We start from the raw sequence: 14,936 nt of genomic DNA, 5'->3' as shown, positions 1-14,936 counted from the left end.
GCAGAGCATACACAGGCGACCCTATAGACTTTGTAATGGCAACCGAAGGGTCAATCGAATATATAAAAAAATTGGACATCTGTTTGTGATGCATTGTATAATGCATAAATCTAAATATATTCTGTGATATACTTAAGCCATACGCTAAATAAAAATAAAATATTAATAATCATTTGAACATAAATAAATATATCTTTCGATGTCAAACCACTATAATTCAACAGGGTGTGAATGCTGCTACGAAATTAAGTAAAAAATAGCTGTTTTTGCTACCATATCACTGATGCATATGTTGTTAAATTCAATATATCGCGTACAATTTTAAAGCCTACATTTGCCTATTCGCGGTGTACAAGTACTTGGAGGGGATACGAGAAACGATCGTGCGCGAATAGCGGAGAAATCTTGAAACTTTCTGAAATAATTCATATTGTCAATTGAAATTGTCAAATTGACGTATATTTTATAGCTTCTGTCAATGAAGCAGAAAAATTATATGTTGCTCCACAATATTGAAATGATATGCAAATATTATATAAAATTAAATTTAATTAATTGTATTTTGCTTGCAGTACTGCATTAATAATTAATTTTATTTACTACATACAATTTTTTACCTTTTAATAACAACCTGTACGTCTGGTTACTGTCATATTGACACCACTGTCTTGGTTATTTGTTCTATCTGCTTAATAACTTGGTTATTCGACAGAATGGCCTGCTTGTTCTCCGGACCTAAATCGGTTAGATTTTTTTGAGGTCAAAATGGCTTCCGACCTAATGGAAGATTCTAATCGATATCATCTTATTTAATAAAGTTTTTATTTAAACTTTATTTTTATTTTTTTTATGTTTTTATTTTTGTAGGAATCCATTAAGAACGTCTAGGTTACAATCACTACCTACATCTAAAACTCCCAAAAGTCTCATTGGTCAACGGAAACAGAGTCAGGATAGTGCACTTAACAAAAAGAGTATTATTCCTAGAAGATCCGAGAGTCTTAAGCCAGATTTAAAATCTGCCACAAATTCGACAAAGTCATATGGTATACAAAAGTCAAATTCCAGGTAAGATATATAACTATTTCTAAGTAGATATTTACATAATATACTGTTGATTGACTACAAGCAAACTAAATATTTGGAGCTTGTATTAACAGGGGCTGCTTTCGTAGATTTGACAGCAGCCTACACAGTAAGGCACAAAACATTGCTCGGCAAACTATACGACACTTTCAATGACCACCATCTGGGTAAGGTATCATATTCCTTACTGCAAAAGAGACGTTTTTTTAGTTATGCTGGAGGGCAAAGTGAATAGGTGGAGAGTTCAAAAGAACGGTCTCTCACAGGGAAGTGTTTTAGCACCAATACTCTTCAATATATACACAAACGACCAACCTACGCCGACTGAAACCAAGCATTTCCTCTATGCTTGTAGTAAATGGGGTGCATGTCCTGGCCTCTTAAGGACAATGGCACAGGCATTCTGTTTCTCAACTGCTGAATATGCGTGCCCCGTTTGGGGCAGATCTGCCCACGCCAAACAAGTTGATACTGCGCTAAATTACACATGCAGGATATCAAAAGGATTAAAGCAAGGGTGTTGCCTGCCCCCACTTTATTTAAAATATACCTTGAAAGTGCTTTAAAAAGATGCAAACTAAAATGTATAACAATTGTGATACTACTCACCAACACTATTGTATATTCGCTCAACTTTGCAGACGATTAAGTAATAATGGCTCAAGATTATGATCATTTAAACTACATAATATATGGCCCGAAAATTAATTGAGGAGTATGATGTATGGGGTGTAGAAGTGAATAAAAAGAAAACCGAATACTTGTACATTGGAGGAGACACAAAAAGACTACAAAAAGCTCTTATATTAGACAAAATTACCTCAATAAATATCTAGGTATCAATATTCCTCACGATGGAACACATTCCTAGTATTCGGCATCGGCATCATTTAGTTTACTGCCCACACCTAACAATTTCATGTTCTTAGTAGATTCATAGAACATACTTTTCAGAAAAAGTATATGCTGAGAATATGCGTAATTACCATTACGAATGTGCAGAGCAGATGTGCAGAGTATATACTACATTACAGTACTTGAAACGTTCTATTTATATACTTATAATGTACTACCGCACTTCTTTTTAATATATACCAAGAATATACTTTTTAGAATATTCCAAGGAATATACACCTTCTATTTATATACTTAGAATATACTACCGCACATATTTTTAGTATAAGGGAAGAATATACTTTTAAGAATATTCCAAGCAAGTGCTATACTGCTCAGAAGTATGTTTTCAGCGTCACCTAATCTCATCCTAGGTTCTACAAACTATCATATTTACATATTCAAATTGCATACGAGACACGAGAATGTAGTTAGTAGGTACATTTTACAATATTACTTAAAAGTAAGTAGGTACATATAAATTTTAGTTATTAATACTATATAGGTAAGGATATTAAATTATATTGTATATCAAAATAGTATATCAAAATAAATAGGCTGAATATACAGGGTGTTTCATTAATAATTGTCCAACTGGAGAAACCTTAGCACAAAATACGAAGATTTAACCTATAACACTTAAATAAAATGTGTTTCCTTACTGAGTTACTGGTGTTTTATCTAAAAATTTAAAAACTATTTTTGCTCAGCATTTTAAAACTGTTCGACGTATCCTTTTCATACTTGGCAGGAAGTATATTTACTGTACAAACTACTAAATTATGTTAAACAAAAGTTTTTGGCTATTACCAGAGGAGTACGACGGGGGAAAGTGAATGGTTGATCCTTTTCAAATTCTGCGTCACTGGCGGAATTGCTATTTTAGTTCAATTTTTGGATTCTTCAATACTTTCTATGAAAATAATATACTCTTTATTCGTAACGATAAAGTCATTAGTTTTCGAGATCCTTGAAATTAAAAATGAAACGACACGGTTATTTTGATTAATATATTGTGTCGCTTCATTTTTAATTTCAAATATCTCGAAAACTAATCGTTTTATCGTTACGAATGAAGAGTATATTATTTACATAAAAAGTATTGGAAAACCAAAAAATTGCACTAAAATAGAAATTTCGTCAGTGGCGTAGAATTTGGGAAGGGTCAACCAGTCACTATCCCCTGTCGTACGCCTCTGGTAGTAGCTAGAAACGTTTATTTATCTTAATTTAGTACGGTGTACAGTACCTACACTTTCTGCCAAGTATGATAAGGATACGTCAAATAGTCTTAAAGTACTGGGTACAAATAATTTTTAAATTTTAATCATATGAATCATACACCATAAAATTAATCAAAATAACTGTGCCGTTTTATATTTAACTTAAAATATCTCAAAAACTAATGACTTTATCGTTTTCAATGAAGAGTATATTATTTACGTAGAAAGTATTGGAGAATCTAAAAATGGCACTAAAATAGTAATTCCTCCAGTGGCGTAGAATTTGAGAAAGGTCAACCAGTCACTATCCCCTGTCGTACGCCTCTGGTAGTAGCTAGAAACGTTTGTGTACCATAATTTAGTAGGGCGTATAGTAGTCGCACGGTCTGCCAGGTATTAAAAGGATACGTCGAATAGTATTAAAATGCTGAGCAAAATATATATATATATATATATATATATATATATATATATATATATATATATATATATATATATATAGATCCACGTTTTCGAGGTGGATCAGTCCTCCATTCTTCTCTTTCTTAAACCGCATTACATATCCTGTGTGAAAGTGTAGGTACTGTACACCCTACTAAATTAAGATAAATAAACGTTTCTAGCTACTACCAGAGGCGTACGACAGGGGATAGTGGCTGGTTGAACCGTCCCAAATTCTACGCCACTGACGAAATTGACATTTTAGTGCAATTTTTGGTTTTCCAATACTTTTTATGTAAATAATATACTCGTCATTCGTAACGATAAAACGATTAGTTTTCGAGATATTTGAAATTAAAAATGAAGCGACACAATATATTAATCAAAATAACCGTGTCGTTTCATTTTTAACTTCAAATATCTCGAAAACTAATGACTTTATCGTTACGAATAAAGAGTATATTATTTTCATAGAAAGTATTGAAGAATCCAAAAATTGAACTAAAATAGCAATTCCGCCAGTGACGTAGAATTTGAAAAGGACCAACCATTCACTTTCCCCCGTCGTACGCCTCTGGTAATAGCCAAAAACTTTTGTTTAACATAATTTAGTAGTTTGTACAGTAAATATACTTCCTGCCAAGTATGAAAAGGATACGTCGAATAGTTTTAAAATGCTGAGCAAAAATAGTTTATAAATTTTTAGATAAAACACCCTGTAACTCAGTAAGGAACCACATTTTATTTAAGTGTTTTAGGTTAAATCTTCGTATTTTGTGCTGAGGTTTCTCCAGTTACTATTTGGACAATTATTAATGAAACACCCTGTATAAATATAATACCTAAATATAAATATTATATAGTAGGTATTTAGCTGAACTAATCTAACTAAAATTTATATATTATATACTTACCTACTATTTAAGTAATATTGAGTTACCAAAATGAATTTAATATTTTCAAGAACCGCAAACAAAATAAAGAGATTACGTATGTTCCTAGTCCTAGTTCCTAGTATACTTTGTCGTTCGTCTTCATCCTAACACAGCACAGCATATATTAGATACAAATTTCTCTGCACTGTGTCTGTTAGTCTGTTTAGTGTTTGCGTTTTCATAAAACCTGTGTTCCTATTCTTATGCAGGTAAAATGAGAAGGGTCATTTCCGTTTGCACTATTCCAATCTATTACGATCTGATGATTAACTTGGTGTATGATGTATTCTTTTATAAACAGCGCAGCAATTGACTGTACCTACCTAAATTCCATGTAAAAACTTTTACTATGGTAAATTTAGGAAAACGATTTTTTTTTCGTTTTACAAATTAATTTTTAAACTTTTTTACCATACAATTAATACAATTTTAAGAAATGGATTCGTCGAGGATACCTACATATATAAATTTTATTAATTATTCTAAAAATAACGAAGTTGATAATAATAATAATCATTATTCTTCCTATGTATACATATTCTTTTTAAGATATTTTAAAAGTACATAGGTACTTACATTACAGGTATGTGTTAAGCACATTCCAAGAATATACTTTTACGAATATTCCGGGATACTACGTACAAGAATGTGCTCAGTATATTCGGTACGAGAATATTCTTTGAAGTATATGCAAAGAACATTAAATTTAGAATGTTTTTTATGGTACATGCTATATGCTTGTACTACGCATATACTAAAAAGAATATACTCCGTCGAATGTTGGTAGTATATGCTTTGAACATGATGCGAACATCATTGTTATGTGGGTGTTACCAAACCTGATGATGCTTTGCATATTGTAGAAAGCGAAACCGGTTGTCCGGAGTAAATAAATAAAAATTGATTGTAAGTCTATTAATTAATGTCATACCATTCATTATTGACTCACATATACAACCTGTTCAACATTTGTAATATTTTTTTATTTTTTAGGAACTCTATCGTCAGTTCCCGAAGTTCCCTGAACAGTGCCACCTCTACTAGCACCGTCAAAAAGTTACCTCTCAAACCAAATACTAGTAGTAATGTTTCTCGTCCGATCCAGAGAATACCCAGCAACAAGACAATACCTTCCCCGTCCAAGGTCAACCTGAAACGGACCAGCTCCATCGGAAATAGCACCGGAAATAGGCCTCCGCGACCATTGGCCATGAGCTTCATGAAACCAACGGCATCTAGTGCTACAAAAAGTAATCAAGCGCTTGTGACTAGTAGGCTTGGTTCATTTAGATCAAAAAATTAGATTTTATAATAATAGATTTAGTAATGAAGTGGCCTTGAAATTGTCCTATCTGGGACATTCTAAAAAATGCTCAAATTCGTAGATATTTTCAAAAAAGCGTAAATTTTTATGTTGACAAAAATTGATATTTTGTTTTGAAAAGAAAGGAAAAATGATTTTAAAAGCCCATTTAAAACTAGTTTGCACTCCTATTTTCCTTTTAATTTTTGGTCTGATTATTTTTTATTTCAGGGTTATAATATAAAAAATTCTCATTATGTTATAATGAGAATTTTATTGACTAATCTAATATAAACAGGCGTACCATTACCATGTGTTTTGAATTTCGTTTATCATCCTTTTTTAGCTCTCTTTATGGATATGTGAGCGGCCGTGGAGTAACGGCATAAACGCTGGCCTCATACGCCAGTGCACGTGGGTTCGAGCCCTGCCAAAGATAAACCATTTTCATTTCCAATAATGACACGAGCCGTCTCACCGTGCCTCGGAGAGCACGTAAAGCCGTCGGTCCCCCTGGGCTAGTGTACATCGGCACTAGTTGCTTAAAACAGGGTTAAAGATGTAAATGGCGCCGGAACTATCCGAAAGGATCTCCCCGGCAAAAATGCCATACGATATTATTATAGCTCTCTTTATTTTTAGGGCTATTTTCGTTGATTTCCTGCTAGATATAAATTTTATGAACTTATCCATTTCCTTCAACGTATTAAATTGAATAGTAGCAACAAGATTCATAGACTAAAGGTCTCTATTTATATAAGGATTTTAACAGCTATTGCCGCCTTCCTTCTTTCAACCAACGTCTCCAGTACACTCAGGTCTGCCATTTTCCATCTCTAAGGTCTCCTCTTTCCATGGCCTCGTCAACTCCATCCCTCCATGATCTTCGGAGTCTACCTCTTCTTCTCTTTCCTATTGGGCTCCAATCCCAAATCTTTGATATCCACCTTGTACAATCTGCTCTTCTGACATGTCCATACCAAATTAAACGTTTTTCTTCGATGTAGGTGAGGATGTCTTGTTCTACTGCCGTTCTTCGTTTTATCTCCTCATTTCTAATGCGACCTATTCTTGTCACTCTGCAGCTTCCTCTCATGAACTCCATTTCAGTTGCTGTAATTTTTGACCTGTTATGTTTGTTTATTAACCAATTTTCTCCTCCATTGGTCATTATACTACGTACCAAGGTGAGCTGGTAATACGTCTGGTGGCTGAGCTATAGCGCCCTAAGTCCGGGATTACTTGGATGTATAATAAAATACCATCATTCTCACTATAATTATATTTGATCTTCACAGTGTTCATTTAAACATAACAACGGTCTATTTGTAAACAATAACAATGTCACGACTAGCGTATTATTTCTTCATCGCGTGACTAATCGATTGATCTGAATGGGTCGTCGCTTCTTCTTGTTGGTTTATATATACAATACTAAATCACAACATACATAGTTCATTAGCGGTCAATACCTATCATATGTACATTAATATAAACTATATTATATTTTGAAAACTTGAATATCTGGGGCATATAATGAGAGGTAGCAGATACAGGATGCTGCAGTTAATACTCAATGGAAAGATCGACGGAAAAAGAGGAATTGGTCGAAAGAAATATTCATGGCTCCGAAACCTTCGTCAATGGACTCGCTTATCAGCAGATCAATTGTTACATGCCGCACAAGATCGAGAACTATATCGGCAAATTGTTATGGAAGCTACCCACGCCTAAAAATTTGGGCACGGTACTTAAAAAAAGAAGAAGATATTATATTTTATTTCGTAGAAGTTCTGTTCAATGCTAAGGGTTAACGTACCACGTTACAAAGGTGTTATTGGGACCGTGCAAGTTCGGCAAAGCGACCCCTATTTCTACGCTCTGTACTATTATTCGCACTTTTAATTATATTGGCCAATTATATTAGTCCTGGTTACTGGATAATTGTCAAGGCCATAGTCCAAAAAAATAATAAGAAGAAAAAATAAGATTCAGGTTATGTTATGAAAACATCAACAATTGTATGTAGTAAATAAAATTAGTTATTAAAATGCAGTACTGCAAGCAAAATACAATTAATTAAATTTACCTTTATATAATAATTGCATATCATATCAATATTGTGGAGCAATATATAATTTTTCTGCTTCATTGACAGAAGGTATGAAATATACGTCAATTTGACAATTTCAATTGACAATATGAATTATTTAAGATAATTGCAATATTTCTCCGCGACTCGCGCAGGGTCGTTTCTCGTTTCCCTTTCCAAGTACTTGCACACCGCTAATAGGTATATTATCTTCTGCGAGAGGCACAAGATCTCTGTCCAGCAGTGGATAAGCGAAGATTGAATGATGATGATTAAATTGAATTCGGCCTCATCAGATTGATCTATAATTTTTTTAAGGATAAACCAATTCAACTATCATTTCTGTTTGATGATAATTTCTTTAATTGAGCTATTTTACCCTTACAAAATGAGAATTGTCTTTAAAGAGTGCAGATTTATTTCATTCTTGCTAATTTTGATATTACACAGTTCATTCCAATCTTATGTGTTTGCCCTCTGACACCCTGATGTGAGAAACCCTTCTTAAAAGGCGTTTTGATTTAAAATAACTTCCATCTTAAGAGCTTTCCATATGTGTCGAAGACTTTTGAAAACCTCAAAGCATATGAAGAGTATAGAGTTGAATTCCTGGGACTATTCTACGATTATTCTATATTAATTTGCTCTGCGCATGATCGGTTTGGTCTGAAGCTGGCTTGACCATTCCTTAACACTGGTTCCTCACTATAAAACCACACCATGCCATAAAACTGATAACTAGATCAAATAATTTTTTGTAAATGGGCTTTTACGTCATCAATTTTATAAAAATCATAAATTCATGCATGAAAAATGCTACTGTTCTGAGCAGAAGGTGATAACAGCTTTGCACGAATTATAATTTTAGCTTCCATGTTTTGTATTGTAAGTAAAGTAACACTTCTGTTGTTATTATTTCTAATTTTGAAAATAAATAAATTTTTAAAAACTACGTTTCGAAATTCAAAGTTATAATTGGCGCAGTCAGTAGGATTTGATATTTTTCAATTTTGTTTTGAGAAAATTCTAATTAAGGGTAGTTTTGAGTTTAATTGGAGTTGCAGAAGCCACATTTTCAAATAAAGGTAGATTTATATTTTTAATAGTTTTTATTTCTAAACTATCACACTGACTTAATAGTTTGTTAAAATCTGTGAGCGATTTGTATTGTTTACTAATACTAGTAATGGACGTGCAAAACTATTCGTCAACTTCTCCAATATTTCGTTACAATATAAAATATGTTTATTTAAAAATAATATTATGTTTTAACAGTAAAGACAAATCGTCATTTCGATCAAATCAATTTAGCGTGCCATTTGACGAAGCAGGGTATCATAATAAATTACAATATCCTGATTAGGTAGATAGGTATAGAGTAAATAAATAATGAACAGCTAACGGACAATTTTTTTAAACTGTCACATTTTGTTTACTAGTCAAAAAGTGCTTTTTGCTATTTTGTAGTACTTATTCTAATTAATATTTTTATAACAAAACCTACTAATTACTTTAAAAATGAAAAAGATATTAAACTTAAGAAATCTGTTGGTTAGGTAGTTTAAATTGTTTTTTACAGTGTCATGAGGTTTTTTAGTCCTGTCATAATCTGCACAAAAATAGCAAGTTGCTTGCAGTCAGCCGGTAGGTACTTAGATTTTTGTACCTTTTTGTAGAACTTGAATTTCTATATCCTCCAAGTGAAAAAATTGTAAAAATTTATGGCATCAGTATTGAACAAGTAATGGAAATGAAATTACACTCTCCAGCTACGGAGACCTGGACAAAGAAATGAGAAATAAGTACAAAAAAACAATAAACTGGCAGGATGCCTTAATAGCACTATATGGCGAAACCGATATATTAACACTGAGATGAAGTCAAGAATTTATAAAGCCAGTTTAAGACCAATAATGACATATGCATCAGAAACAAGACCCGATATAGCCAGTATACAAAAATGAAAGTAGGTACTGGGAAGAATTAGAGGAAATAAGCTGAGAGATCGAAAGGGGAGTGAAGATATTAAAAGAAAATCTAACGTGCAGTATATAAACCAATGGACACTAAGTAGAAAAACATGAATGGAATAACCACATTAGCAGAATGGAGGAAACAACACAGAGGGTGGTCAAAATAGCAAGAGATAAATCACAAATTGGTAGAAGAAGTATAGACGAACCACGCAAAAGATGGAGTGACAGCCTTCCATGGAGGTATCAATCTAGTAATGAACAAGCAAAATTGCTTATAAAGAGGAAGAAGAAGAAGAAGAAATTGTACAAGTACATTCCTCTGTTTTTTTATCTTACGACAAAAATTAATTTGAGTTAAATTTTTCGAAATGAAATTTTATATTAAAGTCTACTTGTGCCATTAATAAAAAACATGTTGAGGAGATTTCGGAAAAATCCTGTTAAAGTTTCTGAAAGGAAACCGTAAAGGAACTATAAAGTTGTTCTGTCTTTATATAAATTTGCTTTGACGATAAAAATATTTCAAATTTAATATAAATTTACAGTAAACATTGATATCTTCTTCTTCTTTAAGTCCCGCCTCCGAATCGGAGGTCGGATATTACCTTCACTATCTTTACTCTATCTACCGCTGCTCTGCTGAAGAGTTCTATAGAACTACATTTAAACCAGTCCCTTAAATTCTTCAATCATGACACTCCGTCTTCCTATACTCCTTTCTCCTTTTATCTGTCCCTGTATATTATCAGTCTTAGCAATTCATATCGCTGCTACGACTGATAGCATTGATACTGAACATTGATATACATTTTTCAAATCGCTAAAAACGATTTCTTCTTATTTAAGTGCTGCTTTCCAATCTTAAGTTGGATATGATCATCATTATCGTTAGTCTTGGTTTGCCCCATCGACCTATATATTTTGGATAATAACTGAATTGAATTTAATAAGTCTCTTGTTATAATCAATTTGGTGTATGATTTTTAAAATATCTTCTTTTAGGCTTATTTCGTACTAAAATCTAAGTTCCGTTTAACTACAACCAACTCTGAACAATTCCTTTAATGAACTATTTCATTTTTATGGGGACTGTCATGATATAATAAGTATTTATAATGAAATAAATTGTCAAAAAACCAGCTTTATATAATTTATAAATGGATGAGTTTAATAATTTCATTTTTAATAAGTAATTAATTTACTACGCTATTTAATATACACCAAAATATAAGCAACTAATATACAGGGTGTGCCAAAACAAGCGGAACTGCCGAATATTTCGCGAAATGAACATCGGATAGAAAAACTGAAAAACAAGAGTGTTCAATATTTTTCTAAAATCTATCGAATGACGCAAAACAAGACCTCCCAGCCACACCCCCTAGAGCGATGAGGGTGGCATAGGAATCTCCATTTTTGATTGTAGATTTGGAGTCCTCATAAAAAAAATCTAAGTAACTTTTAAAATGAACATTTTTTTTATTGTTGATAGAGGGCACTATAATCGGGAAAAACGATCAGAATCTGCAATAAACAATAGGAATTCCTATTAAAGATTTCAAATTTACCCCACCCCTCCCCTAGGGCGTAGTGTGGGGGTCATGTTTGGTAACATTCGATAGATTTTTGAAAAATATTGACCACGTGTTTTTCATTAATTCGAGATATTAGACCGTTTCCATAATTTTCCTAGGATATAGGAAAGGATAAATCTCTTTTCCGATTATAGCGCCATCTATCAATAATTCGAAAAAATGTCTCGCATACTTATTGTTGCACAATGAATTCAAATCTGCAATAAAAAATGGGGTTCCTATTTTAAAATTGCCCCCAACCCCCTCTCCAGAGAGTGGAGTGGGGATAGATTTTGGAAAAATAATGAAAACGTGTTTTTCATCCGATGTTCGTTTCGTGAAATATTCGACCGTCTCGCTACTTTTGACACACCTTGTATGAAAATAATTCTGGTGATACTCACGACCTTTATATTACACTTAATATAATCTCTTCCAGTGAATAATGACATAAAAATTGGTTGCTTGCATTTTGGATGTAAATACACTTCTCCAAGAAATTAACGCAGCACTTTAAAAATTGGTCATTTTTGATGTCTCAAATTTTCAAAACCTGTTGTCCGATTTAAGTGATTTTTTAACATGTTATAGCCTTATTCTTTAACAATATCGCTGTAATAATATTGTTGCTAGACAGGTAAATTGTCATTGTATACCGGATCTACCAATCAAACTGTGTACGTGACCCTGTGGAATATTCTAGCATTTATAAAATACTGAAATTAAAACCAAACTATATACATATTATAGCCTCATGTTTTCTTAACATTATGTTTCTTGATTCATTCGCTTATGTTGGATAATAAAAGAGTTAGGTACTTTAACAACTAGCCTTGTTATTTATCAATACGGGTGTTTTTAAATAAGTATGGCAAACTTTAACGGTAATTCTGCATGAAAAATAATGACAGTTTGCTTTATAAACGTATGTCCGCAAATGCTTCGTTTCCGAGGTAGGAGGTGTTGAAATTTTTCTTACAAACTGACGAATTATTTATTGCTCTAAAACCGGTTAAGATATGCAAATGAAATTTGGCGGGTTTTAAGAGGTAGTTATTGCGCATTTTTTGATATACAATTAGGAAATGAATATTAACCATTGGTGCGCATACGGGTAATATGACCCTTATGTGCGCCAATGGTGAACACAAAATTGTATGTCAAAAAATGCACAGTAACTATCTCTTAAAACCCGCCAAATTTCATTTGCATATCTTAACCGATTTTAGAGCAATAAATAATTCGTCAGTTTGTAAGAAAAATTTCAACATCCCGTATCTCGGAAACGAAGCATTTGAGGACATATGTTTATCAAGCAAACTGTCATTATTTTTTCATGCAGAATTATCCCTTAAAGTTTGGCATGCTTATTTAAAAAGATCCTGTATTAACGAAAAACAAGGCTAGTTGTTAAAGTACCGAACTTTTGTATTATCGAACATAAGCGAATGAATCAAAAAACAGAATGCTAAGAAAACATGAGGCTATAGTTAGGTTTTAATTTCAGTATTTTATAAATGCTAGAATATTCCTGAGGGTGTTGCGAACTTTGAGAAGAAAACACTGTTTGATTGGTACACCCGGTATACAATGACAACTTTACCTGTCTAGCAACAGTATTATTACAGGGATATTGTTAAAGAATAAGACTATACCTAACATACTAAAAAAATCCCTCAAATCGGACAATAGGTTTAGGAAATTCGAGACATCAAAAATAGCCCATGTTTAAGGTAGTGCGTTAATTTCTTGGAGAAGTGTAGATTTTTTTGTTTGCTCTCAAAGAATCGTCATTTTGTAATTACAATTCGCAATGTGTGATTTGTGAGAGTTAGTAAATTTTATACAATGTTATATATAGTCTATAATAAATTTTAAGCATTTAATTTTTAACTAGAGATATAATTTAGTAATTTGTATGACATTTTTAACTTCTTATTTATTGTTTACTAGGTTCTAAGAACAGTCGATTCTTTTTGTATTTCTTTAAAAAATATTCAATTTTAACTTTACTCAGTATTAAAACCCCTATTTACTAGCAAGAGTTCTCGAATTATTTGTATACCTAAGGAAATAACTAGAAATTATGAATTTAATCATTTACTAATTTTCCATGCGATTATTTTTTGTTACCAAATATTTAACCGTAATAAAGATTTTACCTCATAAATATAGTTTTGCTTTCGGAAACCACTAGGAACTAGAGAGGCAGTTTTCACTCTCCAGGTGCTTAAACACCGATGTTGTAGAGACGTAGATAAGGATGCGTATTTGTGCCTTGTGGATTTTAGAAAAGCATTTGACAACGTCAATCATGAACAATTATTAGATATTCTGCGAAAGACAGGTATTGACGACAAGGATATTCGGATTGTGGCAAACCTACAACTGAGGTCAAATATTAAGAGCAAAAATTGGCAAACAAACTTACTGAAAGTGTGGTAATCAAAAGAGGTGTCCGGCAGGGGTGTATCTTATCCCCACTCCTATTTAATATTTATTCCGAGGAAATACTTCAAATTGTATTGAAAATGCAAATGAGAGCATAAAAATAAACGGCGAGTTAACCATGTAACTAGGTCGTTGCGTTGTTGCTCCAAGTAACTAAATCAGTTGAAGAAAAGAGTTCGCTTTTTAAGACATTTTTATTTGGAGTCAAAGCATACAAAAGATAAGATAATTAGCCTTAATTACTCGTTAATTTTGTCAATAAAATATATTTACAATCTACGCATCGAGCTTTCTGTTCGGGTCGATGTGACGATATTTTGTACATGAATGAATGATTTTTACGATCGCGTGAAATAGGAATTGCTTTTATTAATACGACATGAATGTATAAGGAAAGGGAGAAAAGGGATCTCGATCAGCTCGCCAGATGAAAAGACATATTAGGGATATACGATCACCGCTCGTATAAGGATGGGTAAGAGGAAAACTGTCAGATTCGCTCAGCTCGCCAAAACGACAGTGGAAAATGGTCGGAAAATACTACCTACATAAACTCACCTCTTATACCTCACTGTTGTTTATTATTCTTCTATCAACGCTCCAAGAATAATAATCAACTAGGCTTTTCGATCCGACTTTTATATCGTACGAGACGGTACAAAAACACGTTTTACCTAATTCATTGGCGTACTCTAGACCAGCGGTACACAACCTTTTTGATATTGCGACCCCAAAATTAAAAAAAGAGTTATGAGCGACCCCAGAAAAAATATCACTAAATTAACAAGTGCAAAGGTTGGTTCAGGACGAAATTAAGGTAAACTTCAATTATCCTCCATGTTGTACTTAGCTGTTTTTATTTCGTAAATTATGTTGAAGAGTCTATTTATTTTGGAAAGTAATATTAGAGCAAACTATGCATTTAACGTAATATTTACGATGGCATTAAATGAGACAAGCT

The 14,936-nt window shown here is 32.7% G+C and overlaps 1 protein-coding gene across 19 annotated transcripts in view; it reads left to right on the top strand.

Moving 5' to 3' along the window:
• Window positions 1-14,936, top strand: part of LOC114338881 (formin-J) — a 552,435-nt gene that overhangs the window by 362,549 nt on the left and 174,950 nt on the right. For 2 of the 19 annotated variants that reach the window (XM_050655068.1, XM_050655061.1), the window contains 2 exons: window positions 868-1,068; window positions 5,573-13,694. The exons of 16 other annotated variants lie outside the window; for them this stretch is intronic. In XM_050655068.1, the coding sequence (XP_050511025.1) occupies window positions 868-1,068; window positions 5,573-5,882 (511 nt within the window). In that variant the 3' untranslated portion in view covers window positions 5,883-13,694. Of the gene's footprint in view, window positions 1-867; window positions 1,069-5,572; window positions 13,695-14,936 lie in introns of those variants that run through there. One more of the 19 variants, XM_050655067.1, reaches the window with a different exon arrangement.

Source organism: Diabrotica virgifera, chromosome 6 (genome assembly GCF_917563875.1).
Source record: "Diabrotica virgifera virgifera chromosome 6, PGI_DIABVI_V3a".
NCBI classification, from domain to species: Eukaryota; Metazoa; Arthropoda; class Insecta; order Coleoptera; family Chrysomelidae; genus Diabrotica; species Diabrotica virgifera.
The sequence above is the reverse complement of the archived record's forward strand: the minus strand, read 5'-3'. Positions and strand labels throughout refer to the sequence as shown.